General features: G+C 32.0%; 1 protein-coding gene across 5 annotated transcripts in view; it reads right to left on the minus strand.

The window, feature by feature from the left end:
* The window catches only part of LOC139513241 (histone deacetylase 4-like), a 96,048-nt gene extending 76,059 nt beyond the window's left edge, over positions 1–19,989 (minus strand). For 3 of the 5 annotated variants that reach the window (XM_071301569.1, XM_071301567.1, XM_071301558.1), the window contains exons 1-3: positions 19,850–19,983; positions 9,286–9,453; positions 8,125–8,184 (exon numbers count right to left, since the gene is read on the minus strand). In XM_071301569.1, coding sequence (XP_071157670.1) covers positions 8,125–8,184; positions 9,286–9,307 — 82 coding nt within the window. In that variant the 5' untranslated portion in view covers positions 9,308–9,453; positions 19,850–19,983. Of the gene's footprint in view, positions 1–1,241; positions 1,419–8,124; positions 8,185–9,285; positions 9,454–19,849 lie in introns of those variants that run through there. The other 2 variants (XM_071301560.1, XM_071301568.1) reach the window with 2 other exon arrangements.
* Positions 19,990–20,483: the final 494 nt, after the last annotated feature.

A 20,483-nucleotide genomic window follows, 5' to 3' on the forward strand; every position in this document is an offset into this window, starting at 1 on the left:
TGTAGTCTTCCCTACTTAAAACATGGGTATCCATCCACATCCAATTCAAACAAGTCATACATACAATGTATAGCTATCTAAATACAACACCCACTTTAGCTGGGTAACTTATACTGCTGATAGGTACACATCTTTGGAGTCAATCAAAGGGGTTACAGTTTACAGAAAATAAGGCATTTGAATATTACATTGATATCAGTTAAGGTTCTGTTAACCTCCTGTAATATGTGCGTGATATAAAACCAATATCAATGTTAAGTAACCCCAGAACACATTAATCTATCCAATCAAACCAATATTGATGAAAAGCTAAAAATAAGAATTTTTGCACTAGTAAATCTTCTATGTAATTAAGATAAGCCATATAAACCATGATGAATATGTAACAGCAGGAACAAATGCACATTTTTTTCACTTTAAAAAAAACTTGTATAAGTTTAGGTTGGCTTCCAGACTTTATGTATATATGGCCATTGTTAAACTTAGATTCTATTATACTGTCCCTTTATGATTTTTGCTATTTGGTAATCAATTTTGTATAGTACTGAGAGGCCTAATGGGGGGTTCTCATCACAATTCACGAGTTGATTTTTTTGTCAATCACAATTTACAGAAAATAAATTTCCATGATCATGGATCACGAAAATATATAAAAAAAAATCTGTAGAAAAACGGATCACGATAACCGAAAATTCGTCGATCACGAAGACGAAAATGACCCATCAGGCCCCTCAGTACTGTGGATTTATGATTATTCCTGAGATACCAATGTTTGTGGATTATGTGGGTTAAAACCTGAACCACAAATTTAAATATGCAACAAGGTAAAAAAAATAAAGGCTTATATGCAGATTTCGGCAAAACAATGAAATCAGATATCCTAGAAAATTCTATTTCCCACAATGTATGTAAATTGCTCCCCAGAAATAAATGAATCAACAGTATACTAATTGTCTACAATTTAATAAAAGTTTGGAAAATTAAATTGATTTATGCTTATACCCTCTGATATAAATTTCAGACAAAAAAATAAAAAACAGAACTTTGAACAACTTTGTTTACTAACTTATCAAATAGACACTGTATTTTGCATCTGGAAGAAGAATATTCAGATCACAATATTTGTACTTTTTTATGAACACATAAGGACATGTGCACTTTTAACTGGTACTCCAGAACCAAAAACTAATATTTGTATAAAAGATCAAATATAAACATCAATTCTGAAGTATTGTACTTACAAAAAAGAATTAAAATCAAACATGGTAAAACTGTGTACTTAAAACTGTTTCTATAACTCAATAGCAGTATATTTTCTTCGTAAATTTGATCTATATTTTCTTAATGTCTTTCCTTATTTGCATGTATACTTTACATTTAATTACTTTCCCAAGAAATCTACATGCACTGCAAACTTGTTTTGTAATCAGATTGTTTCCATTCTTATTTTCTTGAATTCAAATTTAATTAAAATTTTAATTTTGAGTGAACTTTGGATAGCTTTGACAATGAAAATGCAATTGACTGTTAAATATACCTTTCATGGTATATGAATTTCCGATTCATGTTACAAAACCATTAAACATGCACCTAAACTGCATTTTTAACAGAAAATATCAAAATACATCAACCCTCAGACACAAAAGGTTAACAGTTATGTGATAGTATTGGTTTATTCATATATCTAATACATCTCTCAGCTTTCTATCATTCATCCAGTCTACAAAATTTTGGAATACATGTATATAAAATAATTATATGTCCCGTAAACGGGCATATAATAAGACTGCTAAATTTATTTCTCCATGCATAGTTCATGCTTAAAGATTACCCTAACTCTTTATTTAAAGAACCAGAAAACAGGAAGCATTTGTCTTAAATTGTTCACACTACAACATACCACTGCCAAGCCCTTGATTTAATATAATTAAAAGTCATTTCATTCCGTCATCAAGCAGTATGTTGTGTCTTAAAAGCCATAACATGTTACAACTAAACACAGTCAAGCTGCTCACCAAATATAATGTTATTATGTTCAAAAGGAAGAAGCCTTAAAAAAGCCATAATTACGTTACACCTTATCACGGTCAAACTGCTCACCAAATTGTAACGTTAATATGTTCAATAGTTACTAAGATAAGTGTGACCAACATATTTGTTTTCATTCAACAACTGAATATAGTCAAAGTATCTGCAATCAGGAAGTAAGTGTCAGACAGAACCAAAAAGTTTTCATTTACTTGTAACTGTCAAGCTGCTGAACAGTTGTTAAGATGTTCCCGACAACATGAGACAAAAATATTTGTTGGATTTATGGCTTATTGTACAATGTGATTGCAGTGATGTTGTCCTCACTCATAGAGTGGGGTTATAGTATTAAAATGATAAACCTGAAACTCAAAATATAACTAAAAGGCAATTTCATTTTTTATATGATATAAATTAACTCTTTATCTTATTAGAAATAGTTACCAAAACTAGTTGACTCAAACACATGTCTTCCCTTTAATGTTTTCGGGCTATATCCTGTGTAGAGTCAATGGGAAATATCATACTGCTATAAATTCATGTTTTAAATAAAGCATGAAAGTGTCCTGCCATTAGATGAAGAATGATGTAGAACAATGTGTTAATGTCATAAAAATATTCAAATATGACCTTGAAGTCATAGGTAATGTCAAATGGTACATGAACAGATTGTTTTAAGATGATGTACTCTAATGCTGCATACATTAAAAACATTTATCAACAGATGAAAAGGAAAGGGTCATGGCCTGGACATATCAATTCATTACAACAAATAAGTGTCAAACAATATGCATCACTTAATTAGAGGGGGAGAGATAAACTACTTTTTAAAGGATTCAGTTAAATTCAATCTTGGATTCACACAAACAGTCTCTCATCTAATCATCCTTGTAACAGTACCAACAGGTTTGATCCAAGGCCCCTAGTAACTTGTGAATCACAGCTTTTCATTCAAGAGCAAAAGGAGTATTTTAATGTAGAGAGGATTTTATGCCTTGTGTTGTTAAAGAAAACATTAATATACTACCTTTAAACTCAAAAAACGTTATATCATATAAACTACAATATACAAAATTCATATTATTTAACCACTATAAGCATAGAAGCATTTTGTGCACATAGATGAAAGACAGTGTGAACTTATCTTTCATCAATAGTAATCAGATGATTTTCAAAGTAGCAAAGATGACATCAATTTTTCAAGAGGTCATAGCAAAACAAAGTTCTAATTTGACTTCATTCACCCCTCCTGAACTTCAATTCCTTGTTTACTCTCTTATATATAAATACATTTTTAACTAAAAGTGACTCAAATCAATTGTAAAAACAGCAGTTTGCAAGTGTAAAACTTATTCTTTTCATTCTCATGTAAAATATGTTGGCAAATTGTCAGTTGATGTATGAAATGTAATATAAACCACTGTGCTATACAAATTTTCATTCAGGAATTTAAGAGTGAATGGCCTAAAATTGTAAGAAGTTATGATCACTATCAAAAATCAATATTGTTTGCTGCACACTGGCTGCTGCATGTAGCATGATTATTTTTCTACAGGAATTCAGGCCTCCATAAAAACTGTTCAGTAATCATCCATTCCACAATTAGTTATGCAATTATCTACATAAAATTGCCAAGGTATGGAAACCTTATCGTTAGAATATCCATTGAATTTATTAACCTATTTCTGATTGTAATGCAGCTTTTTCATCATTACAAGCAAATGTAATTACTGCATTGAAGTACCTTTACATGCAAAGGGAACTAACTCTGTAACATATCTTAAAAGATATTTACTGTAATTCAGAAATTATTGCAAGGTTTTTATTATTGTCAATAATGCAAATGTAAATGGGTGAGTTTCTCAATAATAAGAACTCTCATTCTGAAATCCCATACATACATTTGTATGCAACTTTTCCTCTAATTGCAAAAAGTTCTCACTTTTTAGTCTGTCATGTCCAGATCTCAATAATATAATGCATGCAATAATTTCTGAATTTAAAGAAATATCATTGAAATAAATCCTATCATTGGTCGGTATGACCATAAGTACATACTGTTTGATTAACAAGCCCCAACAATCTCATATGAACTCTTTGGTCTAAAGGATATGGAAGGGGCGATCATAACAAGTAAGGGCAATAACTCTTATAAAGTCAACAAAATATTTTAATAATAAGTCAGAATTAAGTAAATCATTAACATAGTCATTCCCGAAGAATATGTCATCAGCTGTTTTGGCTGTTGAATATGTTGTGAAGATTTCCATAGCTCCATTATTTATAAAATTTGGAAGTTTTTTTCACCTGAAGTGTTCTCTCAAATACTAATTATAAATATAAATGTTAGGAAAGGTTTTTACTATTCAACCAAAAATGGGCACATATCTCAGAATCAAATACAGTGTTACTGTACAAATTATAACAGCTGTAGCAGTCAAACTTTGAACATATCATCCATGTACAAGGAAATGCAATAAGTTGGTTGTAGTAAGATGTTGGTTTAAATTAGTCACCTTAAGTTGAAAGTCACAACAGTGAAAAACACTACAAATAGAACATTCAACAACAAATATAAATGAAAAGTCTTTGTTATGAACTAATAAACTGTACATTTGTAAAAAGAAATGTATCATTTTCTCAAAGTTTGTAAGCAATCACAGAATTTTGTTTTATTTTATAACAGTGGCTTTGCTGGTCTATCACCCCGATAATCAAACATAAATTTCTATTGGTTAACTCCACAATAATAATGCCAACTAAATCAAGTCCCAATCGAACTAGAATTTTCTAAAATAAAATACAACAGACAATACATGACAAAATGCCTAATGACATCAATGGTTCTTATTAACACTGTGGTTCAGGTAAGCTTAAAATGGGATTGGTTAAGGCTATGCACTCCATCATATTACAATTTTAATCCTATTAAAACAAGATAGTAATTAAATATACACCTTGACACAAAAAGACAGAATAATAGCTTATAAAAAGTCTGCAATTCCAAAGAACAGAACTGAATCCAGAAAACTGTTAGGGTTATTTACTTTATTATGTTAACCAACTCACTTAATTAATCAGTTAGAACCTGTGATAGTTGTGACAATCTTTAATATGTCATGTATATGGTGAACATCAATAACCACAAAACTGAGTGATACATGTAAGATACGTAATTCACGCCATAAACCCATCAATAATGATAAACCTTGTGTTGATGATGTCATTATACTTTGTGTTGTATCAATGTTAAAGGTGTCAAATATATAGGTATAAAGGGTGTCTTCTCATTTATCCAACTTTTTAAAATAAGGCATTCTCATTTAGCCAACTTTTATTTTTGTTAATTATTGAGTTGTTTGTTTAGTAATTATAAGGTGTTTTTTCTATAATTTGACAGTAAATTTGTTCCTGTATGTTTTTATATTATTTAAAAAATATATACATAAAATATAGGCTATAGTAAACTTCTTACATTTTATATTTGAATAAAATTTAGTATATTTTGAATAAAATTTAGTATATTTTGAATAAAATTTAGTATATTTTGAATAAAATTTAGTATATTTTGAATAAAATTTAGTATATTTTGAATAAAATTTAGTATATTTTGAATAAAATTTAGTATATTTTGAATAAATTGAATCTTTTATACAGAAGAAACCCACAATCAATAATAATTTTATATTAACATTTTATTGAGTAAATATGATGTGTTTATTACTTTTTTTTAGACTTGTTAACTTTTATTTGTGGTGCTGATTCAAAGTGATTACCAAATTAATCATTGTTCGTGTTCAGCATATTTGCTCATCAATGCAAAAATCTAAACATTTTTCACAACCCAATCACATATCTCCAAGTGTTAAAAATTAAAACTATGGAATAGTACTCAGCAATCTTTCCAAAACATGTGAATGAATGAATGAATGAACTCTATTTTTATAAAGAATATTTCTTAGTTAAGCTCATGGTTAGTATATACAAGTACACACCCGTGATATCGCGGGTCCGTGACTGAATTAAAGTATATAACTATGCCTAAGCCTTATTTTAGTAATTGGTATTGTCATCTGATAAAGTCATGTCGATTATAAGATACACAGTTTTCTCTGCCTTCAAATCTTTCTGTTTGAACCCGTCGACCTGGAACAAAAGGTCCAGGCTATCCAGGAATGGGGTATTTTTTAATCAACAGCATTGTCCTACATTAGTTATCTTAGAAAGTCTTGCTGATTGCTGAATAAAGCTACAATAGTGAACAATTTGACAATGATTGAATTTAGTAGTGTCAGCCCTTTGATTATGACCCGTGTATATAGCAAAATCCTAAATACACCGTTTGGTGGTGCGCCTGTCAAATGCGGAACGCACAGATAAGGTAATAGCTAACAGGTGAATATACTATTGGTATCGGTATCGGATTTATAGACCCGGAACTTGTTAATTATTGGCAATATTAATTATGTGGAAAACAAAAAGGGTCTGGAGTGGTGTAATTTTTAATCTACACCATTGTCCTATATTAGTTATATATAGAGTTGAATTCTTTGATTTGTCGTTTTTACCCGATGACGGCTGACAAATTGGACCTCGTAATTTTAGTATTATAGATGTAGCCATTTAATCCGAAATTTCATTATTGCACAAATGGCAAACGCACAAGTAAGAGTACAACTAATACCTCATGACAGAGGTCACTACCTAGCAGTTGCAGGCTACAGATTTAATAAAAAAAATGTATGATGTGTGTATCTATAGTGGACATTTCTTTAATGCCATTGTATGTTGTGTGAATCTACTGAACATTCATTTAGTCACGGTGTGCGGTTGATATTACTGTGCCAGTATTTTATAATCTTTGTTCTAGAATTGCGTGTGCTTTTTTTTATATATATGTATGCATATATGTTTTGTGAATTTTGTTCTGTTCAGTCTTTGTGTAGTAAAACGTATTCAACTTATATTTTGTCCTATTTGGATCATTTGGACAGAAGAACAGACAAAAATGAACGAAGAGGATCTAATATACAAAAAAAGCTCCATCTCATTGACAAATCCCTTCATGAATAAAAGTGCAACTGATATTTTTCTATCCAATTCACATTTTAGTTAACGGTTAAATAACTTAAAAATACTTTCAAATGATTTACATTACATTAACTAAATGTCAGTTGCACATTTTAACATGCTAATCTAAATAACACTACAGAAAATTTAATCCTGGTATAATTTTCAGTCTTATTTTTCACCTGTCATTCAACCAAACTCTAATTGGAAAACCCTTTGTTCTTGATTACCTTTGATCTCATCTATCCAACTTTTTTTTTAGCTGTACTACCTATATTTTAAAAAAGTTGGATAAATGAGAATGAACCGTATAAAGCCTACTCTGATGTACTATTGTCATTTCACATCTGCAAAGTGGGTGGATTATCATGGAATTACTTTCCTGCACCTAAAGCTATTTCATAATTACTATCCCTGTTTTGCCATCTGCTGCAAAATGATGCTAACTTGCAAAGTTATTATAAAGTAAAAGATGAATTTCTAATAGCATGTATTTGTGGATTTTTATTTAGCAGTTACCATATCCACTTCCTGGCAGAATGGTAGGGGTTATTGTAATAGGATGCATCCACTTGAACATAAATAAATATTACAATAATTTATATAAATATATATAAATATATATATATACTGGTGCATAAAGAAGGTCCACAAGTTGTGAGTGCTCAAACCTCCCCCCTTTCCTAGGAATATGGCTTTTGTTTCTATGTTTATAATAGAACAAACAGTAAAAGTCAATGGTAAAGGGCTTGACCTAACATGTGCATCTCAAACAGATTAATGGTCAAGATATCATTATATTTAGTTTGGAAAAAAACATGACCTTAATTATTTCAAAAATATAAATACATGGAATGACAATGCATCAACTTGACTGAAGATTGTTAAAAAATATGATCTAAATGAAGCCAGATTGATTTCATCTCATCATTTGAACCCACAAATTTGGTTCAGCGATTGAACTTTTTATAATCAACAAAAAATTCAGCTGTTAGGCTGAAAACGTATTTTGGACAGAAGACTTACCTATAGGTTCTTGAAAACCAGAGTCAACACTCCCTTTATACATTAACTTCCTATTCATATCTGAAATGAGAAAACATTGATAGAAAAATATTCCAGGCGATTCACAGAGCAAGCGGCTTCTTTGAACCTGTAGCCTTCAAATCTACAAATACTTTCACAGTTGAAAATTTACCACGATAAATTTATGGATATTAATGGAAAGCTTTCCTTAATTTTTTTTTAATTTTCCATATATCGTAACTACTGATAATATTCCCCCAGTTTACTATTCTTAATCAGATTTTTTTATATAAATTGTAAGCTTTATTTTTTGCAATACATGTACCAGTACTGTGATCATCTATTTTTAAAACATCAACGTTTTCTGACATGCAATAATAATATTTTCAGAGTGGAACATATCTATGCTATTTAGCTGACAATTCTCTGCTGGTAAAACATTGTAAAGTTATAAAGTCAGAGTAGGCTTACATAGGTGAGGCTGCTTGAGTGAGGACGCAGGCATGAGTGGAATGAAGATTGTAATAGGAAACAACTCCAACTCAAAAGTGACATCGTTTTAAGAAAACAGTTTTTGTTTCAATTGTCTATAGAAAGCCATTCCATTCAAATATGGAAAAAAAATACAATTTTTTACAAATTTTGATGTAATATCTTGACTTACGGGAGTCAGTGTAAAATATTCAATTCAACCTGGGTAATACATTTGTAATATATCGCCACTTCCTAGGCCAAACCCCGCCAAAATATTAAGATGTCTAATTCTTTTTCGTTCAGTCGTTTAATTTCACTGAACAGCATATAAAATGGCTTACACTAGTTGCAGAGGTACATTTGTGTACCAAACCACTTGCCTTTGAAACCACTGAACACCAGTGGGATGCAGAAACATCACCTAACTCGTCAAATGACAGGTTATGCAAAAGATAACACTTTGGTCAGTTGAGCTATGCTATTGAGAAATTCTAATTGGGATATATATTTTTTTTCTTATCAGACCCAACTGTCTAAAACATAATTATTACAGTTAATTAACTTGCAAAGAAGAGTGAAGACATTATTTGCATCTACCAATAATTAACTTTCCATTATTACTTGTAGAAATAACATACTAGTTAAGAATTTTTTCAGTTAATAACATACTACTAAGCATTTACTTACATGGGTAATTATTAGCCGACATAATGACGGATCTATCATCCAAACCTTTTTGGTACCATAGACTTCTATCCCAAAAAAATGGTATTATATATAGCTTTCTTAATGTCACTGGTAGACAGGCACTACTTTACATAACAGGACTGTGAAGATAGCCAATCAAATGTTCATCTGCAATTAAAAGTATAGAAGATTGTTTATTTTTAGTAACATCTAATAAATCTCCGCTGTGCTATACCATGATATTTATGGTAAAGTCTGTTTAAGCATATTGATTTTTTAAGTCCAAGTTTAGAAACCAAATACCAGCTAAAGTGATGACCTGATTTGAAACATTTACTTGAAACATTAAAGGCAGCCTTATTTATTAGTGTATGCAACAATACAATCTACTCATCATTAATAGATTGTATATAAAATTAGAATTCTGAAATTAACACAGTTCTTTGTATTCATTAATTGCACTAGGCTAAAATAAAGCCATTAAAATAGAATGAGTATGACAAGCATAAACATCAAATTCTTTAAGAGTTCAAATTTACAGCTATCTTGACCCTTGACCCATAATGAGCCACCTGTTTAACCTTTTTTCTATTATGTGCAATTATGTTTTGTCTACCACATATACACGCATATATAAATTTATTCATTTTGATGTTTATCAAAAAACTTTCAGAGATTTTCTTTTTTCAAAATTTATAATTATTGGTAAGACAGAGTAAGGAACTTGAAGCAAAATATAGGTCTCTGACACAAAATAAATGTGGTCAAAGATCTTACAAATATATTGCACAATAGATGTGCAATTAAAGATTTCTTGAAAAAATTTGAAGAAAAAAAATATGAATCCCTTAAGCAAGCTTTAAAACATTGGGAACCCCCCCCCCTCCCCCAACTTTTTGAAACCACCCCAAAGTTGTTGTCTGGAAACCAATGTGTCTTAGGATGATGTTGTCTGCGTCGTCGTCCTAAGACACATTGGTTTTCAGACAATAACTTTAGTTAAAGGAAATGGATCTTTGAAATTTTTTGAGATGGTTCAATACCACAAAAGGAAGGTTATGATTGATTTTGGGGATGTTGGTCCTACCTGTTAGGAATTGGGGGCCCAAAAGTGCCAAAAACAAGCATTTTTCTAGTTTCCAGACAATAACTTGTGTTTAAGTGTATGGATCTCTCTGAAATTGTAATGCAAGGGTCGATATATCAAAGGAAAGGCTGGGATTGAGTTTTAGGGTTATTGCTTCAAGGGTGGTTTCAAAAAATATTTATTTTACAAGAAACAAAATGAATTTCATTACCAGATATCCTTTTATAATATCATTCACTTTAAAACAAAGTGAGTAATTGAAGTGACTTGCAGTTTCAGCATAACCACTTTTGGTAAAATTAATCCTCTAAGCATTTCCACACAACAACCTCATTCATGAATTCAAACAGCATATTTGCAATAATAAACTATATATGATATGAAAATCTCATTCAACATATGCCATAAACCAAAAACAATGGTAAAATTACTAATTCATTAAAATTGCAGGAAGAAAATGTCAGATATTATAAAAGGATATCTGGTAATGAAATTCATTTTGTTTCTTGTAAAATAACTAACCATGCAAACTATTATTTTTGTACAAGTCTGCAAGAAAAGTTGTAGATGCAAATTAGACTATTATTCTAAAGTTTATATTACATTGCAAATGATTGATACAGAAAAAATGTTTTGTTTACTTCCATATTTAGGAATGTCTATAAAATGTACCCTAAAAGGTTAATAATAGTATGATGGCAAAATACAAGTAAAGGCTAGGTCATCAACCTAAATAAAATAAAGCAATCCCCAGTCCGTGTTTTTTTCTGTCACTAATACCAACGCAACAATTTGTGGGCTTACACTACTCATCCCAAATTGCAACGTGATACACTGCCCACAATCAGAAATTTTATTGAAGAACACAAAATATTTGTCATTAAGTTATTTCTCTCTATATACAGTATGCCATTTTGTTTGATTAAATCAATTATTTGAAGCTGATGTCCTACGGGAATGTCAGGAAATCGATTTTCTTATTAAATTTCTAAATATAGCTCAAAATGTACCATTATAATTCCTAACATCTAATCAATCATCCATTTCATTTTAAGATCTTCCAGCAAATAATCAACCTTAAAACATCTGGTCTTAGGTTCTAATCTTAAAATCATGTAAAATGACATTTAAATACAACAGGAAAACTAAAGAGTTGAGTGCATATCTCCTCCATAAAACTTCTTAGCAACAGTATTTCATGGAAGGAAGATGACAACAGAGATGAGACCCAGTGGAATAATTATTCTTGCTGGAAAATCACTTGAAGTTTAATGTCACATTGTATTTCTTGGTTGACATTTAATATATATTCTACATGAATAAATTTTTTTTGTCAATGTCTGTATAATTATTACAGGATATCAGCACTAATGCATATATTTGGGTAACCCTTGTTGATAAAAATACCAAAAACATCCTACAATGGTACAATGTATAAATGACCAGAAACACTGGCTATGGACACTCAAACAGACTATAAATGTCAAGTTGCTTAGATGAAAATTAACATCCTGACTATAGTCAAGTTGCTTAGATGAGAATTAACATCCTGACTATAGTCAAGTTGCTTAGATGAGAATTAACATCCTCACTATAACATCCTGACTATAGTCAAGTTGTTTAGATGAGAATTAACATCCTGACTATAGTCAAGTTGCTTAGATGAGAATTAACATCCTCACTATAGTCAAGTTGCTTAGATGAGAATTAACATCCTGACTATAGTCAAGTTGCTTAGATGAGAATTAAATTAAACTTGCCGACTATAAACAATACATTTTAGGAGTAGGTGACTTTGTTTAACCTATACATCATACATGTTTATAGAAGTTTAGAATTATCAACAGTAAAAATAAATATGCAAATAACAAATTACCACTTTCCTGAAGTTTAGTGGAAATCTAACATTCGCGACGTGTTTGAAAAAAACAAATCTTTAATTTATTTTTGATTTTCTTATATAAAGAAATAATATATATGTAGATCAACATATAAACAAAGTAGAGGAATAGCAAAATGTGAAATAAATTTAATCAAAACACATTTCCTTAACTTAGAGAGGGTGTACAGGGAGGGTCTCTACATGTATACCATGTTCTTCTATATTAATTAATAATATAATATATGTTTCTAATCTATACCGAAAGGCAACAAAAGTTTAAAGTGAGGATGAGTCTGAAAAGGGAAGAGACACAAGAATTAGTCATGGAATCCAATTAACTGAATTGACCACTTAAATTAAAGGTTCTAGAACCAAAGATTTAGCACCCGTATTTAAGATATCAAGTTTTACAATAAACAGCTGCGCCATGAACTCATGATATGTCCGGTCGTAGCATATTTTAAGAATAAAGTTCAATAACTTCTCAATGTCCTATTAGAAATTTGTGAGGTTATCTTAATTGATATAAATCAGACACCAAAGTTTAATGAAAACTGCTCAAAGCACTTTAAAGGTACAGTCCAAAAACTAGGAAATCACCCCTTTTTAGTGAATAAAATCCCATAACTCAGAAGTGTAAAATCTAAAATTTATAAAAACTGAAAGGGACTTTACATCAATGGATATAAACAATTTTCCAAAATTTAATGAGAACTGCTGAAAGTATTTTTGAGTTTAATATTATTCGAACACTGGAAAATCAACCTTTTTTTTAATGAATAAAACTTCATAACTTAGAAACTTATAATCTTAAATTTAACCAGATGCTCCGCAGGGCGCAGCTTTATACGACCACAGAGGTCGAAACCCTGAACAGTTGGGGCAAGTATGGACACAACATTCAAGCTGGATACAGCTCTGCATTTGGATTGTGATTAAATAGTTGACACAGCATAGGTTTCTAACACAGAATGAATGTGGTTTAATGAACTTAAAATATCTGAAATGAGAAAAATTGTAACCCCCCCCCCCCCCCCCCCCCCACACACACACAAATTCTTATTTACAACCCCCCTCTTTTCCCCCTCCAATTTGTTTTCAACTCCCCTTTCCCTTATTCCAAAAATAATCTCAATTCAAATTTCTAATGGAGTTTGCAAAGTAACTACTCATTTAAATTAATCATAAAATATTAAAATATAACAAACAAACATAGTCATGGTTAAAATTAATATTTATTAATAGTACATGTAACTTCTAAACAAAATTACAGCTAATCATCTCAAGACAACCATCATTTCTTAATTCATAATTTTCAAGCAGTGTAAGGGAGGTAATCAAACATATATATATAAGTACGTCTGAGTCAGTGACAACCCTACAACAGATGTATCCATCGGATCGCCATCAATGATGGTGATACATGTCTGTGTACATAATGTATATACAACTCGTCTAAACATCATGACACCAAATCGCCTGCACTGCAGCCGTCCCGCCGGCGATTTGGTGTCACAATATCACAGTAGCATGGGTTCGAATCCCGGCGAGGGAAGAACCAAAAATTTGCGAAAGCAAATTTACAGATCTAACACTGTTGGGTTGATGTTTAGACGAGTTGTATATACATTATGTACACAGCCATGTATCACCATCATTGATGGCGATCCGATGGATACATCTGTTGTAGGGTTGTCACTGACTCAGACGTACTTATAAATATAATTATTTTCTGTGACTGTATCTTACATTCATTTGTAGGATCCTTTACTATAGATAATTTAGCTGATCTGTAACAATAACATCTTCATGCCTTATATATCATGTACTGCAGTACGCCGCTAGATTAAAACTGACGTGGAAAGGTAACACACGGCCAGCGAAAGCTCTTTTTTGAGAACCCAGGTGGTCGTGTGGTCTAGCGGGACGGCTGCAGTGCAGGCGATTTGGTGTCACGATATCACAGTAGCATGGGTTCGAATCCCGGCGAGGGAAGAACCAAAAATTTGGGAAAGCAAATTTACAGATCTAACATTGTTGGGTTGATGTTTAGACGAGTTGTATATTTATATATATATATACATATGTGGCATAACATCGTCGCCACAAGTAAATTTTTTTTTCTGTTTAGTATTAAATTTACATTAAGATCCATTTTGTTACATCTTGTGATCAATTTTATTTGGCAATCGCCAATGGCAGTCAGCAGGGTTAAAGAACATCAGTTGTTCAACCTAGGCCAAAATATAAAAACATGTTTGTTTCCCCTCGCCCTGACCGGGTCAAAAATAAGCCCCCAAGTCAAAAAAATATTTTTTTATTCCCGAAAATAATTCGTTTCCATTCCGATATTGGTTCCGATATTACCGGAAATCTTCCCGGAACTCTCTGGAGTTATCTATCAATTTAGCGGTATGTATCGAGGGTAAACTGTCTACTTGAAAGATGGGCGACAAGATCGCATTGTCGTTTTCTGTACGAATAAGTACAAGGACGCGTCAAAGGTGTTACCCATTGTGGTAAATAGATTATACAGCTTTTCAAAAAGGTGCACATGGAACGACTTGTAGAACAATTTAACTACAGATGATGGTCAAGGATCTAATCCAGGAATATGTTCTGACACACTGTACAAAACTACATACAAACTGTGTCTTTGTTTTACAGGAGATGTTCTTCATGGTAAAGCCTTTGTTAGACTCCAGATGTCCTGCACCACACACATTGAGTTCACGTACTATGGTTCAAATGTTGGGAGATTGGATCTATGTGCACAATGTGTATCTCCTTATACCACCAAGGACCCATAACTACTTAAAAAATTCAAAATATTTTTACCAGTGTGCAAGGCCTGCATTGACAGGAAAAGAGAAATCCCTAAAAGAAATCCAAAGAAATAGACTTTTGTCAATTCATCTACTGGCCCTATTGATTCTAGTCATTGTGTGTTCGATTGTTTTGTTCTAGTCAGACACTTTAATGTATTTATACTAAAGTACATATGTAAAAACTTTTATTTCCAGTTCTATATTTTGGAAGAAATTCAAAGAAACAGACTCTTAATTATTTATCTAGTACAGTTGATATAAAAGTTTGTTCAGTGCCTCTTTTCATTCTAGTCATTGTGTGTTCTATTGTTCAAACCAGACATTTTGTTCTAGTCAGACACTTTAAATGTATTATTATATAAAATACATATATATATAATAACTGCAAAGTTTGATTTTCTTAATGTTATTTCCAGTTTTATATTTTCGAGATTTTTGTGCCAGGGTAAATATCCTGGAATTGAATACAGTATACATGTACATTTGTATAACAAGCATGGCAATTTGGAATCTAAACCTTGTCATACATATATTAATATGTTATTAATAAAAGCTTTAATAATTGTCAAATCAGAAAGTAGTAAATATACACTTTAATGCTACATTAGTTTTATGCACTAAATGTGCATATTTTGAATAGTGCTTGAAAGCAAAAGGATTGATAATCTAAATAAAAACACTCAAATTGAGCACTAACAACTGATAAGTGGCCTCCAGTGGACAAGTCAAACCATCCATGACATCCAGTTGGAAAAAAAAAATTACCTGCCTGCCTGGTCTGTTTACAAAGAGTAGACCCGGGGGAGGGGAAACAGACATTCTTTTAAATGTGGCCCTGTTAGTCAAATGCGTTTTGTTTAAATATACTTTTTCACTTTTTTGGTCTTTTGGAAAATGTTGTTTGTGCTGTTTTTAGACCCTTCTACAAAAAAATTTGTTTTACATGCACATGTATAAAAATTGTGGTTTTTATCCAACACAATCATAGGTTTGAATTTAGTTTTCAATTTAGACTCGTTTATATTTTTTCGTTTGGGCTTGTATCATATTTTCCCTCCGGTTTATATGATCCGTTCATCCTATATTGACTCTTAAAATTCACGAGTTTATCTAAAAATGAGGGTACTTTTTATATGGCCTTCCAAATACCGTTTCGATCCGTAACATCACTGAAGAGACATTTATTGTCGAAATCCGGATCTGGTTATACTAAAAAAATATTGACACCGTATGTTTGTGGCATAACATCGTGGCCACAAGTTAATTTTTTTTCTTTCTGTTTAGTATTAAATTTACATTAAGATCCATTTTGTTACATCTTGTGATCAATTTTATTTGGCAATCGCCAATGGCAGTCAGCTGGGTTAAAGAACATCAGTTGTTCGACCTGTTAGTCAAATGCGTTTTAATTAAATATACTTTTTCACTTTTTTGTTCTTTTGGAAAATGTTTGTGTTGTTTTCAGACCCTTCTACATCGAAATTTGTTTTACATGCACACGTATAAAAATTGCGGTTTTTATCCAACGCAATCATAGGTTTGAACGTAGTTTTCAATTTAGACTCATATATAAATATAATAGATATATATATATAAATGTCTAAGAATATAACTTAAACACGCTAATTAATACATTAAAAATTTCTATTAGATGTTAAATAGAAATACACAATATTTCGCTAAACAAATTAGCTTCATCAGGCGTGTGCATCTCTCAAGGTGAAATCGGATGCATGACAAAAAAATATTTTTGTAGCTTAATCTATACAAGAGTTCCACGCTTAAATAGATTGAATGTTGATTGTTGCTATTTTTAGACATTATATATACAATGTATATATAATATTTTTCAAATGGAATTGGGATAACCTCCCTTACACTGCTTTAAAATTGTCTAAATTGCCTTTAACCAGAGAAATCCTTGTTTTTACCCTCTTATTTGCCCCGATTTGTTAAATGATTTCAGCCATAACCACCATAACTATCCTTTTGGAGTATGGAAACTTGTGGTATAATTTCAGAGAGATTTATACACTTAAACACAAGTTATTGACTGTAAACTACAAAAAAGCTTATTTGGGCCCCTTTTTTTGGCCCCCAGCTTATTGAAATGCCCATTTGAGCAAGAACCCCGAAACTCAATTCCAGCCTTTCCTTTGTAGTAAGAAAACTTGTAGTATAATTTCAGAGAGATCCATACACTTAAACACAAGTTATTGTCTGTAAACTAGAACCAGGTACTCCGCAGGGCACAGCTTTGTATGACCACAGAGGTCGAACCCTGAACAGTGACAGTTGGGGTAAGTATGGATACAACATTCAGGCTTGAAACAGCTCTGAATTTGGATTCTGATCAAATTTTTCACATAATATGGGTTTCTGACACAAAACAAATGTTAAGATCTTACAAATCTATTGTGTAATATTGTGCAATTAAAGTTTTCTTCTTCAAACTTTTCAAAAATTTGGAATTTGAGATATTGGAAAAAAATAAGAGTGAAATCTACTACCAACCTCCCCCTTTTTTTTTGCAATTAGTCCAAAACCTGACATTTCTTTATATATAATTAACAAGTAGTATAAGGGAAGTTAATCCAATCCCCCGCCCCCCCCCCCCCAAAAAAGTCAATACTAACCATCCTATTGTTTGAAAACTACAAAATCCTTATTTTGGGCCCCCTTTTTTACCCCTAATTCCTAAATTATTGGGACCATAATCCCCAAAATCAATCCCAACCTTCCTTTAGTGGTATTGAACCTTCTTGTAAAAATTTATAGAGATCCATTCACTAAAACTAAAGTTATTGTTTGGACACTAAATGCGTCTTCGGACGACGAAGACACAGACTGAGATTGATTGTTGGTTACTTAATGTCAAGTGGCAAATATTTCATGCATGTTCAGGATGAAACTTAAGATAGAGAACAGAAAAAAAAAAATCAGATTTTTTCCTTTTGTAAAGGGGCATAACTCCAGAACATTAAAAGTGACACCTCCAAAAATCAAACTTGGTCTGTGTTTTGTAGTAATAAGCATCGTGTATAAGTTTCAAAACATCTGATTGAGACAAATCAAAGTTAGAGAATGGAAACCAACTTTGGGACATACGAACGTACAGACGGCCCCCACCGCTACAGAGGCATAAAAAAGCGGGATGATAATATATGTAAAAAAAGTCAGGACAAACGAACAAACAAAGGCAGGACTGAAATCATTTCATCTTAGCTAGCCCCCAAAAAAATCAAATGGTAACTCCCTAAATTTAAAAGCCAAAAAATTACCAGTCCAGTTTAAGAAAGGGAAAAACATGATTTACACACTGGATTATGTTGCCTTATTGGAATGGCAATGCATTTTAACTATAGTATTCATTACTACGTTTTTTGATTGAGTTAAGCCTTCCAATTGATATTTTACAGTGTCTTTCTATGTTTTGATGTTATACTAGTTTCATTTTCAGAAAAGGGAGAAGGTTTGGTAACATTAAAACGTTTAATCCTGCTGCCATTGTTTGCACCTGTCCTAAGTCAGGAATGTGGTTCATAAGCATTTCTCGTTTTTAAATAGATTTTACCGTTTCTTTTCCTGTTTGAATGGTTATACACTAGTAATTTTTGGGGCTCTTTATAAGGCCATAATAAATAATAGGTTTGTTTGCCCAAACGTTACCTACCCAGAAAAAAGGTCCCTACTCAAATTCTTTTATTGTCCTGATTTGAAGAATTTTTTTTTTAATTAAATAGGCATGAAGACTAATAAACATCTGATACTTCAATTTCTTTTTTTGAAATAAAAAAAGAAAATGCCTACCTACCTACCCACTGTCTCAATCTTTGGGTAGGGTTTGGGCAAACCAAAATATTTTTAAGTGTGGCCTAGCTTGCTGTTCGGTGTGAGCCAAGGCTCCATGTTGAAAGCCGTAGCTTTCAGACCTATAATGATTTACTTTTTTAAATACACCTTATCGCTATTTGTCCGCCATTACTGGGCATCACACAGGTTCCTGTAAAATTTTGACGTCATAATACAAAATATCTGACGCCACAATGGAAAAGTGATTGTTGTATGACATCAATAGTTCAAGCAGGACAGATTCTCTTGTCAGCCGGGAATAGCGATAAGGTGTATTTTTACTTGGATGGAGAGTTCTCTCATACACCTTATCGCTAATCCCGGCTGACCCGGCCGCTTGAACTTTTGACGCATACAACAATCACTTTTCCATTGTGGCGTCAGTTATTTTGTTGTATGACGTCAAAATTTTACGGGAACCTGTGTGATTTTCAGTAATGGCGGACAAATAGCGATAAGGTGTATTGGCACACATACCCCATCTTCCTATATAACAAGTCAATAAAATATAATTTTCATAAATCATAACTTCCCTTAGATCCTCTATGAACCATAACATTTGTTGCCCCTCAACAGCCCAAGGGAACAGTACAAATCCCTAAAATTGTAATTACCGGAGTCAAACTCGGTAAGCAAACACGGTTTTATATAGGTCACAAATATTTACTATGTACTTCGACATAACATTTATACCCAGGTGACCCCGTGTATGAATTTAAGGTGTGTTACTTGTGAATGCACCTGTATTCATGTAGATAACCTTTGATATCAGGTTAAGAGTCTCTTAAATTCAGTAATATTATGATTTCTGGGACGTTGTATCGTGTATTCAGCAAACTCATGTGTGCTATTCTTTATAAAACTGGAAGTGCAAGTAGTTTAAAACAGTACAACACCGGACAACATCTAATTTACCTTATCGAAACGGTGTGTTATTGGATACGAGTGTATAAGTGAATAAATCTGACTATTTGTTGATATACATTAGATCTTTGCCAGCCGATTCTTCAGAAATTCGCCATTTTCTAACCACGTGACGTTTGGCAACCAACAATAATTTGAATACACATTTTATTTATAGTAACATTTATTGGTGTTTATCAAATGTCAATTTATATATAGACGGCCTCAATTGTGGTCGATATTTATTACATAGAGCCAATCACTGGCGCGTAACATAATTTCCTTTTATAGGAATTTTTGTACAATTGCCAAATCCAATAAAATCACAGTGCTGCAGTACTGTACATAGACTACGCTAAAATATTATTGATATGAGTAATTTAAAAGCAGAATAAGACAGGACTATTTTGAAAAGGAATAAAATTATACATAAAAAAGAAGATGCGGTATATATATATGATTGCCAATGACACGAACCTCCACAAAAGACAAATCACGCCGAAATTAACAGCTACAGGACCTTGGTATAGGAAAGACCGACCTCTAGGCGATAAAAATCTTACCGGCTATGGGCACCGGTATACTTGTTGTAGTAACAACAAACTTAAATTACTATTTGAAGAAATCAGAGATCTACAAACAGACT

Source organism: Mytilus edulis, chromosome 2 (genome assembly GCF_963676685.1).
Source record: "Mytilus edulis chromosome 2, xbMytEdul2.2, whole genome shotgun sequence".
Lineage (NCBI taxonomy): Eukaryota > Metazoa > Mollusca > Bivalvia > Mytilida > Mytilidae > Mytilus > Mytilus edulis.